Here is a 14,832-nt window from a genome sequence, read left to right as displayed (position 1 = left end):
CACGCTGCCCACACCGTACCACCTGTGTCCCCTCCGACCTCACCCTTTAGTGAGGCCCTGGCATCTGCCCCCAGCAGCGATGGCAAAGCCACGACCCCATCACCACCACCACCCAGCCACAGGAGAGTGACAATACTGGGGGCACGCGGGGGCCCCCACCTGGCTCAGTGCCTCTTGGCGACCCCTGCCTGCCAGCCAGGGCGCTGAGTCAAGGGCACGGATTTGAATAAACAGTTTTAATTCAGGATGAGGAAGCCTCGTTGAGGAGACTGTTTACATCAGATATAAATACACAGGCCACCTCACGTCACTTGGGCTTCTCAGAAATCTGGGAAGGGAGGCCGTGTAGAGGACGGTGCGGAGGCTTCACACCCAGCCCTCGTGGGAACAAGTCTGGCCTCTGGCGGCGGCCGGAGCCTGTGTCTCGTGGAGGACACTGTAGTGGGAGGGAGCCAGCCGTCAGGAGGAGGGAGCAAGTGTCTGAGGAAGTGGGGGGGGCTCAGACAAAGTCGTATGCGGTGAACCTCTCGCCCCCAGCCCCCTGCCCACCAGCTGAAAGCCCAAGGAGGGGAGGGGGAGAAGTGGAGAGTAGGGGAAACTGAGGCCAGTGAGCGAGGGTTCTGCACAAGGCCATCAGACTACTCTTAGGGCGGTGGAAGGCTCGCCTGGGGCCCTGGCCTCCTGCGTCCCCACGGTCTTCCAGTCCCCGAGGAGCCCAGGCCGGACGGTGGGATTTCACATGTGGGACAAGGGGAGGGGGCTTGGCCACCCCTAATCTGGATCCCAGTTCTGCCCTGGGCTCTTACCTCCACACGTGGTGGGGACTAGCGAGACAATGCGTGTCAAGCGGGGTGGGACAGACCCGGGACCCAGTAGGTGCCCAATCAGTGTCTGCCGAGAGCCCCCTCCTCCTAGAGGCAGGGATTGTCCCAGAAGAATTGCAACCCCTCCACCCCCAAGCGCAAAAGTCACCTAGTTTCAGCCATTTACTCTCTAGTATGAATTAAAGTGACAACCTGACATCGATCAGGACTCTGACCCTGGAGGAAGGGCCACAGGTGGTGCTGGGCTGGGGCAAGCACTGGGCACGGACCTTCCCTCCTCTGCCGTGTGACTGCCCAGATGCCAGCTCGCAGGCCTGGCAGAGACAGAGCTGTCGGAGCCTCCCTGCCTGGACCCACCATTAGTGCCCCTCCCTGGGGCCAGCATCGCTGTCACCACAGGCTTTGCGGAACAGACAGCCCACTCCCGTGTCCTCCTTTTCCGAGACCCAGGCCCCTCCCGTGCCCCGTGCAGCCCTGGGTCCCTGGGGAGTCACGGGCCTGCTCTGAGCTGGGAGGTGGGGGGAGGCTCCACACTGTTCCAGCACACAGGAAGGGCCAAGGATGTTGGTGCTAATGCTAACAACCATACCCCTTTGCTTCTTGAGCATCTGTGCCCAGCACCCCTACCACCCCACTGAGCAGGCCCTGGATCCCCCCAGGCTCCAGCACCCCCACCCTAGCCCTCCCACAAGGTCCTGGGGTCACAGGCCCTGGCCCCGCGGGGCTCCAGCTGATCGTGCTGGCCGCGCAGTCTGGCCTGAGTACTCACTCTATAACTCTGGAAAGGTCCTTTCCCTCCCTAAGCCTCAGTTTTCCCATCTGATATTTGGGGATATAAATGGTCCTCTTGCTTCCCATCCAGGCCTCGCACCAGGGCCCTGATCTTGGGGGACAGGGGACTCTGCCTGGAGCCACTGATCCCGTAGGACTTTGCAGACAAGGGGCAAATCTGGGGCCAAATTCTGTCTCACCTGTTTCACTGGTGGCCGTGTGTGAGGGTAAAGCCTGGTGGCTAGAGGTGCCTGGGAAACTCAGAGCTCCTCTCTCAAAATAGCCATCCTCCCCTGAAACAGCAGTCTAGAGAGGGCTCATGGGAGCTTGAACATTCAACAGAAGGCACATGGAAGCGATCCTGGAGTCCAGCTCAGAGGAGGCGACCAGTGGACCAAGTCAGAGAAATACTCCCTTCTCAGGAAAGGGAGGGGCTTCCCAGGTGGCATTAGTGGCAAAGAACCCTCCTGGCAATGCAGGAGACTTAAGAGACGCTGGTTCGATCCCTGGGCCAGGAAGATCCCCTGGAGGAGGGCATGGCCACGCCAGTATTCTTGCCTGGAGAATCCCTTGGACAGAAGAGCCTGGCGGGCTACAGTCCATGGAGTTGCAAACAGTCGGAGATGACTGAGGCGACTTAGTATGCATGCATGCAGGAAAGGCAGGGAGGCATGATGAGCCAGACAAGAGGGAGAACAAGGGCTCTGTGCGTGGCCAGACGTGGCCTTAGGCCAGCAGGCCCGCGTTTAACTCTGTCTTTGTCCTTGGTTTCGCGTCCACAGGATGGGGCTGGGAGTCTACTGCCCTCCTGGGCCAGCAGGCAGGGTCTTCCGAGACAGTCCCTGGAGCGGGGGGGCTTTGGGAAGATGTGAGCTGTGTCCATGGGGCAGGCACGGGGGCGCTGGAAGAGGTGGGGCTGGCTTTTGATTCTGACTTGCCTATCGCCCAGCCAGGGCACCTGCGTGTGCCACTCAGCGCCTCCCCCGGAGTGGGGTAGAAAATAGCGTCTCCTTTGTAGAACGCAAGTGTCAGCCCAGATAGCAGGGGACTCACAGCGGCGCGCCCCGCGGGGCCAGCCCGTCTTCCTGAGTGATTCACGGGCACCTCAAGTGTGGGCCCTGCAGATGTGAACCCCTCTCGTCTGCTCACGTAACACTTGTGTCCCTTTTCCTTTCTGTTTTAGCTGTTCTGTCTCTGTGGGGCAGGGAGATGACGGGGGACAGGTGGGGAGGGGACCTCTTCAGGTCACCTTTTAAACCTGCTTTGAAATTCCTAGTACCTTAAAAGTCTCTGTCCCTGTTTTGCAGGAACCCTTTCTGGGGGTAGAATGATCCAAGTAGGAAGCCAGCTTCTGGCTCCCCCTGTGGGTCTTCAGTGGACAGAACATATACCCTGCTGCTGCTGCTGCTAAGTCACTTCAGTCGTGTCTGACTCTGTGCGACCCCATAGATGGCAGCCCACCAGGCTCCCCCGTCCCTGGGATTCTCCAGGCAAGAACACTGGAGTGCGTTGCCATTTTCTTCTCCAATGCATGAAAGTGAAAAGTGAAAGTGAAGTCCCTCAGTCATGTCCGACCCTCAGTGACCACATGGACTGCAGCCTACCAGGCTCCTCCATCCATGGGATTTTCCAGGCAAGAGTACTGGAGTGGGGTGCCATTGCCTTCTCCGACATATACCCTAGGGATGGCAAATAACCAGCATTCAGTCCGCCATGTCCTCTCTAGAGCCCGTGGCAGACATTGCCAGTCAATCACAGCATAGTGGCCTTTGACCCTGTGTCCAGTCAGAGCACTGGGCAGCCATCATCAATCGATCAAGATGAACCCAATCTGCCACTCTAGTAGAGCAGGTGTCTGTGCTGTCCCCGACCTGGCCTGCCCAGCTCAGTCCAGACCTTTGGCCCCCGTGCAGTGTCCTGCTGACTACGCGTCGGGCCCGTTGGGCAGGGCCTGTGTGACGGCCTGAGCTCTGGCCCCGAGGATGTGATGGTGGGCTGAGCCCTTGGAGCTCTTCTGGACGCTGACCACGTCGCAGCTGTTGGGCTCGCACTCTGCTCCACGCCGGCCACAGAGGCCGCGGACAGTGGCCTGGAAGCTGCTGGTGACGAAGCAGTAGACGATGGGGTCCATGCAGCTGTTGAGGCTGCTGAGGGTCACAGCCACATGGTAGGCCACGAGGCTGGCGTGGTGCGGCATGCCGGGCCACAGAGCCACGGCCACCTGGCGAGCGTGGAAGGGTGTGAAGCACACGAGGAAGATGACCAGCACGGTGAGCAGCAGCTGCATGGCCCGCACGCGGCGCTGGCGGCCCTGGTGCAGCAGGCCGGGCCGCGACAGCGCGCACACGATGCGCCCGGTGAACACGCTGATGACTAGCAGCGGCAGCAGGAACTCCAGGACGGTCAGCGCGAAGATGCGGCAGCAGGGGCCGCCGGCGGTCGTCACGCCCAGCACGGACAGGGTCACGGCGCCGGCGGCCAGCCACACGAAGGCACACACGGCCCTGGCGCAGGCCGGCTGGCGCCAGCGGCGGGAGCCGCCGGGCCGCACGATGGCCAGGTAGCGATCCACGCAGATGCAGCTGAGGAAGAGGATGGAGCAGTGCATGTTGAGGAAGTAGCCGAAGACGTGCGGCAGGGCGCAGCGCAGGCAGCCGCGGGCGCCGTAGAAGACGGCGAAGCGCGTGGGCAGGGACAGGCCCACCAGCAGGTCGGTCACCACCAGGTTGATGGTATAGACGACCGACGGTGTCTTGGCCCGGGTGCGGCAGCCGAAGACGTAGAGCGCCAGCCCGTTGAGCACCATCCCTGCCAGGAAGATGACGCCGTGCGCTGCCATCAGCGCCAGCCACAGGCCCGGGAAGCTGGCGTGCAGCTGCTCGTCCAGCTGGGCAAACCGGTGGAACAGGGGCATCTCCGGCAGGCTGACGTTGGTCCACGCCGCCGCTGCCGCCGCTGTGGCATTGGGGGCTGCCCCGGCCGAGGGCCCCGCGGGAGACGTGGAGGGCATGACGGTGGCCAGTGCTCCCCCGGACTGGAAGGAAGGAGATCGGGTTACCCTGGGGTTATTGGAGCCCTGCCCGGAGGCTGGACCCCACCTGGCTCGGCTGCCCACCCAGCACCCCAACATTTCTGTCGTGGTACCTCTGCCTGGCCTGGCCCTGGCACTTGCCAGCATGGAGCTTTAGCCGCATGCTAAACCTGCTCCTCTGAAGCATGGAGCTTTAGCTGCTCTGAACCTGCTCCTCACTGTCACGGGAGATGAAAAGCCTTGCAAGACTGTCACCAGGACTGAGACCCGACAAAGGCGGCCAGTGTGGCAACAGGTAATAGGAAGGCCAAGTGTGTGTGCTGTGTGAGGCTTGTCTCCAGACCAGTTCCTCCCTCAATCGCTGTGCAACTTTAGCTAAGTCACTTAACCTCTCTGTGCCTCATGATGAGTCCCCAGTCTATATCACTGGGACTGCAGAGCTTCTGGGAGGGTTAACTGAACACAGCAGTGCTCAGTGCGTCACTGAGTGAGTGAGTTAAAGTCGCTCAGTTGTGTCCCACTCTCTGGGATCCCATGGGCTGTAGCCCGCCAGGCTCCTCCGTCCGTGGGATTCTCCAGGCAAGAATACTAGAGTGGGTTGCCATTCCCTTCCCCAGTGGATCTGCCCAGCCCAGGATCGAACCCAGGTGTCCCGCATTGCAGGCGGATTCTTTACCATCTGAGCCACCGGGGAAGCAGAGCATCACACTGGTGGGTACCAAACAAAGGAAAGTTCTGCTCCGTGAGAGCTGTGCCCATGGCCGGCCCAGCCCCAAGTCCCCACGCCCATGCATCCTGGCCCCTGTCCTCCGGGCCACCCAACCGTTCTCACCTCCTCCATGGCTGGCACCAGGTCAGTGCCCTGGGTGAGGGTCCTCAGATGGGTCTTTTGCCCAAGGGCCTGGGATTGGGGGAGCTGAGAGTCAGCCCCTGGCCGCCCCGGATTCTTCCCAGCCCGGAGAGACGGCCACCTTTGCTGTCTCGGAGACTCACGTGGGGCAGCTTGCTGCGGCTGGAGCCTGGAGCCAGGTCCCAGCAGCAGCAGCAGCAGGGCGTGAGTTAAATAAACGCCGCAATCCTGGCCTGCTGGCCTAGACCCGGGCTTGGGGGTGGGTGGGGGGCTGCAGCCGCCCACTCTGTTTATGTTCCTGCTGAGCTGTTTAACTTGCTGAGATTTATCCCTTTGTTTATAAATGAAGGGTTAACAGGCTCTCACCCCAACCCTGGACCGGGCTGATCCTCCAAATAAGGACATTTCTGGCTTTTTCAGGAGAAAGGAGAAGGCTTTGAGGAGAAACAGGGAGGAGAGGGGGGCACAGGGGAGGTCCCCGGTAGAGTGTGCCTCCCCAATTATAGGGGGAGGGAAGACGCCCCCATCGTGGTGACCAAGGGAAGTGAGGCATCTGTGTGGACAGCCCGCCCGCTGCCCACTCCCCTGGCCGGCTACTACCTGTCCTTGGGCAGCAGGCTCCTTCTGGCAGCTTCCATCCAGCGGAAGTCCAGCCTGCCGGGGGACTGGGGACTGAAAGCCCAGCCCGGAGCGGGTGGGCAGGGCAGGGAAGTGCTTGCTAGCCAAGGCTCAGGTCCCAACCCAGCCTGGAGGGAGGCACTGGCCCGGCAGGCCACCTTTATCCTCCACTCTGAGAAGGTGGCACCAGCTGAACCTCCGCCTCTGGGACCCTGGCCCTGGGCATCTGCTGATCCTCGGAGGCGTCTGGAAAGAGTCTGATGCTGCCCAGGACCGTGGCTGGCCCCTCGGGTCCCCTCTGGCATGAGTGGGCCCAGGCCTCCACTCATGGGGCGCTCTGGGAGGACTGTCCTCTGCCTGGGGTCCCCAGCCCCAGACACACAGGGGCCTTGGATGTGTCAGCCCATTGGCAGGCAGCTCGGGGAGTTGGGGAGTGAGAAGGACGTCTGGGGCAGGGAGAGACTGTAGGCACGAGTGGGCAGTGAGGGGAGGTCACGAGGCTGGGCCGTGGGGCTGTGGGCCTCATCCCCAGGACACGGGGGCTCCAGGACCCCAGGAAGAAGAGCGGTGCCCCCAACGTGTCCCTCCTCTCCTGGGAAAAGCCCGAAGCCCTGCCAAGACCCGGGCAGTGCGCAGCTGGCCCGGACACGCGGCAGACCGGTTTTTGACTTCCCCTCCACGTGCTTTCAGTTAGCCGATGTGTCTGCACAGGGTCTGTGTCCGTGTCACGGTCCGAGACAGATAAACATCCCAGGGCGCTTCCTCTGGGAGACAGTTGCAGGGTGACGCCGGCCCCGGGGAGCCCGCCCACCCGGGACAGCCCCCAGGGACAGCTCACACGCAGGCCAGCAGCTCGCTGCAGGCCACGGGCCGGGACGGCGGGCCCGGGGCTGCAGAGGCAGGCAGGTGGGGATGGAGGGCGTCCGTCAAGCACATGCTGATGCGTAGGTGCGAGAGTCTGAGCGGCATTTGGGCCCCACCCCGGGCACAGACCCTGCTCACACACGGAGCTCCGTCCCGCAACACCAGGAACCTGCGCATCTGTCCCGTGGAGCCCGGGTCACGGCTGCAGCCTGGGCCGTCGGCCCTGGCTTCCTACACCCTCAGCTCCTCCTCTTTGCCCGCTGCCGAGTCTGCCTGTCTCTGTGTGATCTGACCCCCACCGTGCCAGCCCACTCACCCACCTCTGGCACACACCTCTCACGGTGAGAACACGCAGTGACCACTCTCTGGGGCACCTACTGAGCATCGTTTTTGCTTTGTAAGACGAGGAACTCGAATGGTGAGACCCTGGACCCTGTGGCGGTGGACCAGCTGTGGCCCCATGAACCCACGGCCTGGGGCCCTCCCCGGTCTAGGGCTGGGAAGGGGCCGGGCTGGGAGTGTCTGGGCTAAGCAGCCCCTGCCCCGCACGGTCTCAGGTAGGACACTTCGTCTCTGCGCCCCTGGTCTCCATTGTCTCAGCTCCCCGTCCTCCTTGAGGCGCCACGGGACGGGCCTCATACCCCCTGAATCCACTTTGGTCAAGTAAGAGTTTTTCCGGCGGACCCCCGAGCCCTGAGCCGAGCGCCCCCTGCACCCCCCACAGGCTCAGCATCAGCCCCGCCTCACCCCACCCCACACTCCTGCCAGCCTCCAGGCTCAGGCTGTCTCACTCTGTCTCCACCACGGCCCCTCACCCCTTTGTCCACACCTGGCATGCGATGTCACAGCTGGTGCTAGACAGCTAGGGGTGGGCAGGTGGGTGGGCACTACAGGGAATAAATGAACAGTAACGGTACTCAGCAGGAGGGCAGAAGGAGAAGAGGACGACAGAGGATGAGACGGTTGGACGGCATCACTGACTCAATGGACACGAGTTTGAGCAGACTCCAGGAGATAGTGAAGGTACAGGGAAACCTGGTGCGCTACAGTTCACAAGTTTGCAGAGTCGGGCGCGACTGAGCAACTGAACAACAAGAAGAGTAACCAGTGGAGGAGGTGCGGGCTGTGGGCCGGTCCCCACTCACCACCAGTCGGCCCGGTGTTGATTAGCCTCTCTGAGCCTCCGCCTCCCTGCCCGCAGTGATGTAGCTGCAGCACCTTCTTTCTGCAGCTTCCAAGTGGGTGCGTGGCATCTGTTCCCAGGCAGAGTGGGCGCTGGTGGTGGTATCTCCTCACCCACTGGCTCCTGGCCTGCTCTACTTACGCAGAGGAAACCGAGGCTGAACACTGCAAAGAGCCTGGGTGCTCAGATACAGCTTAGGGGGAGGCAGGCTTCTGGCCAGAGGTGACCTTGTGGGCCTCCCTCCCGGGCCCCCATGCCCCTCACAGCCCTGCAGGGCCTTGGGTGAGGGTTCTGGCCCTGCAGGGGTTCTCTCTGAGCCTCAGTCTCTTCTCTTGTGATGTGGGGACTGAAACGGCTGCATTGCACTGCCTCTCAGGGCTGTTGTGGGCCTTCTCTGAGACCGAGCCCCTGGTGCAGGTGTGGAGAGGTGGGGCAGGGAGCGGGTGGGGTGCTCTGCTCCCCTTCCCCCTCTGGGCGTACAGGTCTGAGCCCTTAGACCCTCTGGGGAGGCATGGGGGGTGAAGGTCGTCTTTTCCTCTCTGATATGCCCTTACCCCCAGGCATCTGGCCACAACTAGCCTACAGAGATGTGGCTGCGGGGGCAGGGGTCCTTCCTGGGAAAAGCCTGAGGTTCTGAGCAAAGCTAGGGGAACCCCGTCCCCCCGTCTCCTTGCACCTCAACTGAAGGAGGACGCCTCAGGCACCCCCCACCTCCGTGCCCTTCCCACGCCGCCCCATCTCCCGCCCCTGCAGTTTTCCTGACACTTCCAGGGCCTCCTCCAGGCCCCAGCTCCTCAGGAAGCCTTCTCTCTCCTCCTCGGCTGACTCTCCTGGGTGTTCTTCCCCGGCTCCTTCCAGCCCAGGACTGTCCCACTGTCCTGACTGCAAGCAATTCAGGTGGGCCGGTTCCTCCAGCGCCCAGGACGGCTGGGCACAGAGCAGCACCCATCTTTCTCTCTGGCTGAGTGAACCCCTGCGGGAGTCTGCAGGGCCAGCAGAGCGAGGCCCCTTTCTCACCCAGGCGTTCGGGGCCCTCCCTGGCTGGCCGAGCCCCTGTGCAGCCCGCTCAGCGTCGCAGCACCTGAACCGGCTTCTGCTCTCAGCTCCGCCTTCACTACCATCAGTCTTCCCAGCAGGGTTAACACCTCCTCCAGGAAGCCCACCCAGCCCCCCTGACCGTCGGGCCCGTGGGTCCCCGTCATTCTCCCTCCCCCGGCCCTTGGCGCGCATCAGTGGTGTTTGGTTCAAGTCCCAGAGCCTCAGTCCTTCACCTGTGATTCTGGGACTGGTGTTTTAAAGGGACAGGTGAGCATCCAACAAATAGCGTCGTCAGGACCGCTGGGGGTGCTGGGTGGATACACAGCTTCAGGCGCCCCTGCGTGGAAGATGCGTAATGACGACAGTGGCCGTGCTGGAGACCCCTGGGCTCCCACCTGAATGGCGGTCCACCTGGGCCTGCCTGCCCATTCTGGGGAGAGGCCCGGGTCACCCCACGTGCTCAGTGCACAGCCCCTCAGAGCCTTTGTGAAGCTCCCAGGGAATAAGCATCTTTTCCTAAGTTACCTGACCCTGTCCCCTCCTGGGGCTCCCTTTCTATCCAGCCTGACCGTCACCCCAAGTGCCCACGCCCAGGGCACTGACGGGGGGTTGTGCCTGCTGCTGCCTCTCACAGCTTTTGCGTCTTTGCTGTGTGTCCAGAAACACAGGCCAAGACCCAGAGGCTCAGGGTGCCAGTAACTGCCCAGAAACTTGAGGGGGGCCCGAGCCTCTCTGACCTCTCACCAGTGTCCCAGGTGGGGGTCCATCCCGACCTCGTCTCGGTTTCTCTTGAATCCATGCTGCTATCCCTGCGTGTCCTCTAGCCGCCCAGCTGCCTGGCAGATGCCAAGCCCACAGCCTGGCTGCCTCCCGCCCTGCCACATATGGGGCCAGGGCAGCCAGGGGCCCTGGCCTCGGCCCCGGGCAACAAGTAGCTGCCTGGGCATGTGACCCAAGATCCCTTGTCCTTTCTGCAGCTCCCACACCTGGAGCCAGGAGGGGCGGTGTGGAGGACAGGCCCAGCCTTCCCCACCAAGGTGCCTGGAACGCCAGTATGGGCCAGTCGCCCTCAGACACTCTGCACCCACATGGCAGTCCTGGGTTTTATAGACAAGGACGTGGGGGCCCAGAGAGGTGAGTGTCACGCCCTAGGACACACAGCGTGAAACTGATGGAGCGGGAAATCAAAGCCAGGTCCGCTGGCTCCCGGCCCAGCAGGAGTGGGATGAGAGTGCGGTGGGTGTCTCTGGACCTGGGGTCCGTGCGCAATTGTATTCTGGGTACACGCAGTAACCTGGACATGCCTCTGCCCCCGACGGGGTGACCCTCACAACCTCCCAAGGCCAAAATAGCCCTTACTGGAGGAACCACCTGCCTGTTTATTTTGCTGATTATTCTTGGTTTCATGGCATCTGCTTGAGAACATGGCCTGCTGTTTTTGGCTAGTCTGAGCATCTGCTTCTTCCATCCAGGGACGGCTGGGCCCTTACCGAGGCCCCAAGGGGGCCAGACTAGCTCTGGGTTGTCTAGAAGGTCCCAGGGGGCACCAGCTGGAATCAAGGTCCCCATCCTGGTCAGGGCTCCCTCCACCCAGCTCAGGGACAGGGTCACCTGGGGTGGCTGGGCGCTGGGCACCTGGCTCCAGCACGCCCGACTCAGCCTCACACCCCACCGTCTGAGAGCCCTTGGCTGAGGTCTTGGCCCTAATGGAAATGCAAGTTTCTCTGGGCCAGGTGGCCCCAGGCATCGCCACTCGTGGGGGTCCTGCTGCATGTCAGACAGCCCTCCCTGCCACCCTGGTTCACCCCTCACTTCATCCTGATGCTGAAAGAGGTGTAGCACCTGCCTGTCTCCCCCAGGCCAGCCTCCCTGGGGCGGTGGGACAGGATCCGTGGCTGCACCCGCCTGGCCTCTGCCTAATCCCTCGACCTGGCATACCACTTCTGCCTGCATCACCTGCTGAAGGCTCCTGGCACCCACAACACCCTCCTGGGCTCCCGACACCCCTCTACTGGGGCAGAGCCGTAACCCCACAGTTCATGGGTTGTCTCTGAGATGACCCTTTCCAGGGTCTCACGACTCCTGCCAGATGCCCCCACGTTGGTTTTGCTGGCCTCATTTTGCCTGTTAGGAAGCTGAGGCACAGAGAGGTTAGGTGGCCCATCTGGGGTCACCCAGCTGGGCGTGGAGGAGCTGGGCTTTGAACTCTGCCCTGCACCTGCTGCATGCTGCTGGAGGTTCCCCAGGGCCCACTGTGCCAGGGGCTCAGAGGTCCAGGGCTCTGGCAGCTTGCCCCAGGCCACACAGCTCAGTGGCAAGGTCAGGGGAACTGCGAGAAACACATGTTTCAGAGGCATCAGACCTGGCCTTGAACCTGGTGCTGGGGTCCTGGAGGGCCTCAGGCAGATCTGGTTCCAGCTTGTGGGGCTCACAGCCAGGGGCGGGGTGGGGGGAGGAGGCTAGAGAGTGACTGGTCAGGAGCAGGAGGGGCCTCAGGAGGACCTGGGGAGATAGCGTTCTGGGCGGTGGGATGAGAACAGCAGGTGCAAAGGCCTTGAGGTGGGAGCAGGCTCCTGTGCTCAGAGCACCACAGAGCGGGTGCTGAGAGCCGGCAGGCAGAGCAGGCTTGGCACCCCGAGGGTGCTTCAGGCCCCAGTGCCACCTCCTCCGGAAGGCCCTCCCGGACCACCCAGCCACCTGCACACCTTCACCTTCCACCTGCTTTCTTTCCCTCGCAGCCCTCTCATCACCCGACAGCTTCAAATTTATTTGTTTCTTGCTTTTCCCCTACTGGACTGGCAGCGCCGTGAGGGCCAGGGCCTGGGCTGTGGCTAAAGAAACCAGCGGATGATTTGAGAGCCCTGCAGGGCTCTTCAAGCCTCAGTTTCCTTATCTGTAAGAGGGGCATGCACACCTCATCGCATCAGGTCACCCGCGGACAGGCTCCCAGCAGGTGCTCAGGACACGTCGGGTTCCCCCCCCCACGCGCCAGGCCTTGGAAACAGCAACCTCTGCTGTTCTCGAGGCTCAGAGAGGGGCGGCCACTTGTCCGCGGCCACGCAGCTGGGAGAGGATGGGGTGTCCTGGCGACCCTCTGGCTGAGAGTGAGTATATGTTGGTGGAAGAGTATGGGGGCCGCCGGGCAGCCCCAGCCGCCCATCCGAGGGCTGTGCACGCTGCCACCAGCCCAGTCCCTTCGGTTCCCAGTGCTGCCCCGGGACGCACAGCTGCTCCTCGTCCGCCCTGCCCAGCGCCCTGGCCACCGGCCAGTTCCCAACCGGCCCTCCCCCCTCGGGACCCTGTTCCTGCTGCCTTCTCAGGGCAGGCACAGCCGGCGAGCCAGGCGGGGGCAGTGCCAGCTGCAAGGTCTGCGCTGGGGGCAGGGCGGGCCCTGGGCCTCAGTTTCTCCGGCCCTCCAAGGGGAGGGCAGGGCCGGGCTGGGCGGGGGGCACACCCTGTGTGGAGCCTGTCCCCACAGGTCCCTCAAGCTCAGCCCTGCCCCAGCGGGGGGACTGCGGTGGCCACAGTCCCAGGGCTTGTCCAGGGCCTCTGGGGTCCCCCGACCCCTTCCTTGGCCCGGCCCCTGGGGCCACCCAGATGGGGAAATCGAGGCTCCCAGTAGATGACCACGAGAGCGCTAAAGCAAGGAAGGAAGGAAGGAAGAAAGTTCCAGAGGAGGGCATCGAACCAGAGGGGCTCAGGGCAGCAGGGGTGCCCCTCAAGCTCTTGGGTGCTCCCCTTCCCAACCCTCACCCAGCCTGGCAGCTGCAACACCTTTACCTTCGCCCTCAGTTTTCCCTTCTGTACAATGGCTCCCTGCAGGGCAGGACCTCAAAACCCCTTGCCAGCTCTGAGCTCTCTCCCTCCCAGTCTTTCTCCCCTGCTGCCCCTCTGCCTGCCTGGGGTGTGAGGACCCTGCACTGACCACCTCATCTCAGGGAGGGGAGGCCCCGCCTGCCTGAGGGGGACTCACCGCGCACCGTCTCCGTCTAGCAGAGGAACTGGCCTCTCGCTGCAGCTCCGCGGGCCACTTACTCGGGCTGTGCAGCCCGACCGACCGCACCTTCCTGGGGCCTGACGTCAGGCTCTGCTCGGGGCTCCTTTTGGGCAAGGCAGCGGTGGGGGCGGGGCGGGGCGGGGCGGGCTACTTTTCCGCCCCCGCCAGCATCCTGAGGAGCCTGATCCCAGGGCCCTGGGGGAGGGAGCCTTGGGCCAGACAAGGGAGGAGACTGAGGCAGAGGGCAGCGTGGCGGCTGCATCACCTGGGAAGGGCAGGGAGGGCAGCAGCAGCCCTGGCTCCCTGCCCCCGGTGTCCGGCCTGGGGAGCACAGCTGGCACCCACAGGTACCGCGTGTGCTGTGGCGGGGCTCACACAGATGGGCTTTTCTGTTTGGGGGACAGAGGCAGGGTCGTGCCCCCGGCCATCCCAACTGCCCTGCGCGGGTCTGCCTCCGCCCTCTCCCCAGCGCTGTCTGCCCTTCTGACCCCCTGGCGCCTGTGACCGTGACCAAGGGCTCCAACACTCGCTGTCCGGGTCTCTGTGTGTCCACGCGCGTGTGTTCCGGGGGCGGACGTGGCTTCGTGGGGGCACACGCATGCCTGGGTGTGTCCGTGTGGCCGGCACCAGCCTGGGGCCGTGTGTGCCTCGGCTCGACCCCTGTGGGTGCTGTAGAGATGCAGGGTTGGGTTGTGTGAAAGTCCTGAGTGTGCTGAGGGCCGGGGGGTGGGGTGGCCTTTCCTTGGGAGGGGCCTCCCCCAGACAGATGCCCTGGGCAGGGAGGGGGCTGGGGGCCGGGCTGGGGTCAGGCTTTCAGGGTCAAGGCCAGGAAGGGCTCAGGGCCAAGTCTGTGACATGCTGAGCGCCTCCTCTGTTCTCCTGTCCCCTACCCACCCAGACCCCTTGGATAAGCACCCACTGAGCTGGCTGTGGGCGGGGCGCTGGGCTCACAGGCCTGCGACTGGCTCTGGTCCCTGCGCCTGCATCTGGTGGGGGACATGCTGCAGCGCACCAGCGGGAGGGGGCCTGCTGTGGTCAGGAGGGCAGCCCACACCGGCAGAGGCAGGGGTGATGGGAGGCAGACAGCCTGGGTGGGCCCTTGGGAGGCAGGACCTGCCTGCCAGGGTCCCCGTGAGTGGAGGGCTGGGTGAGCCATGAAGCTGGGAGTGAGCGGAGGACTTCCACACTGGGTCATGGCTGCCCCTCTGGGGACCAGAATGGGGCCCTTGACTCCGAGGGCAGCGGGGAGCTATGGAAGATTCTGGGGGAGGGTGGTCCTTGGAGCAGTTTCCTTGCCACCCTCAATCAGGCTCCCCACTAAAGCAGGGCTGAGCCTGCAGACCGCAATGGTCTCCTTGGAACACGGTCATGTCTGAGGGCCAGAGGGAGGCGGGAGCCCCTGGCCCATCCAAGTCCCTTGCCCAGGGGGTGGTGCTGGCTCCTGGCTGGCAAGGCAGGAGCAGCCTGGGTCTGCTTGGGGCAGTGCGGACTCAGGGCTGTTTCTGTGTGGGAGCAGGTGGGGGGGCACTCTGGAGCCAGCCAGGCTGTGGGGGGTGCGGGAGGGCTGAGCCATCCGAGGGGCAGATTTTATGAGCTGGAGATGGCCAACTGCCGCTGAGTCACTGGCCGGGCTGGCCAGGGCTCGTGCCCGCGCTG

General features: G+C 63.5%; 1 protein-coding gene across 1 annotated transcript; it reads right to left on the bottom strand.

Moving 5' to 3' along the window:
- Nucleotides 1-221: 221 nt before the first annotated feature.
- Nucleotides 222-13,243, bottom strand: GPR20 (G protein-coupled receptor 20). Its single transcript, XM_070802359.1, has 2 exons — nt 13,153-13,243; nt 222-4,629 (listed from the first exon to the last, which is right to left on the bottom strand). Exon 2 carries the CDS (start codon nt 4,603-4,605, stop codon nt 3,520-3,522), a length of 1,086 nt encoding a protein of 361 aa, XP_070658460.1. The 5' UTR covers nt 4,606-4,629; nt 13,153-13,243; the 3' UTR covers nt 222-3,519.
- Nucleotides 13,244-14,832: the final 1,589 nt, after the last annotated feature.

Source organism: Bos indicus, chromosome 14, assembly GCF_029378745.1.
Source record: "Bos indicus isolate NIAB-ARS_2022 breed Sahiwal x Tharparkar chromosome 14, NIAB-ARS_B.indTharparkar_mat_pri_1.0, whole genome shotgun sequence".
In the NCBI taxonomy this organism is placed as follows: Eukaryota; Metazoa; Chordata; class Mammalia; order Artiodactyla; family Bovidae; genus Bos; species Bos indicus.
This window is presented reverse-complemented; position numbering and strand designations above follow the sequence as displayed.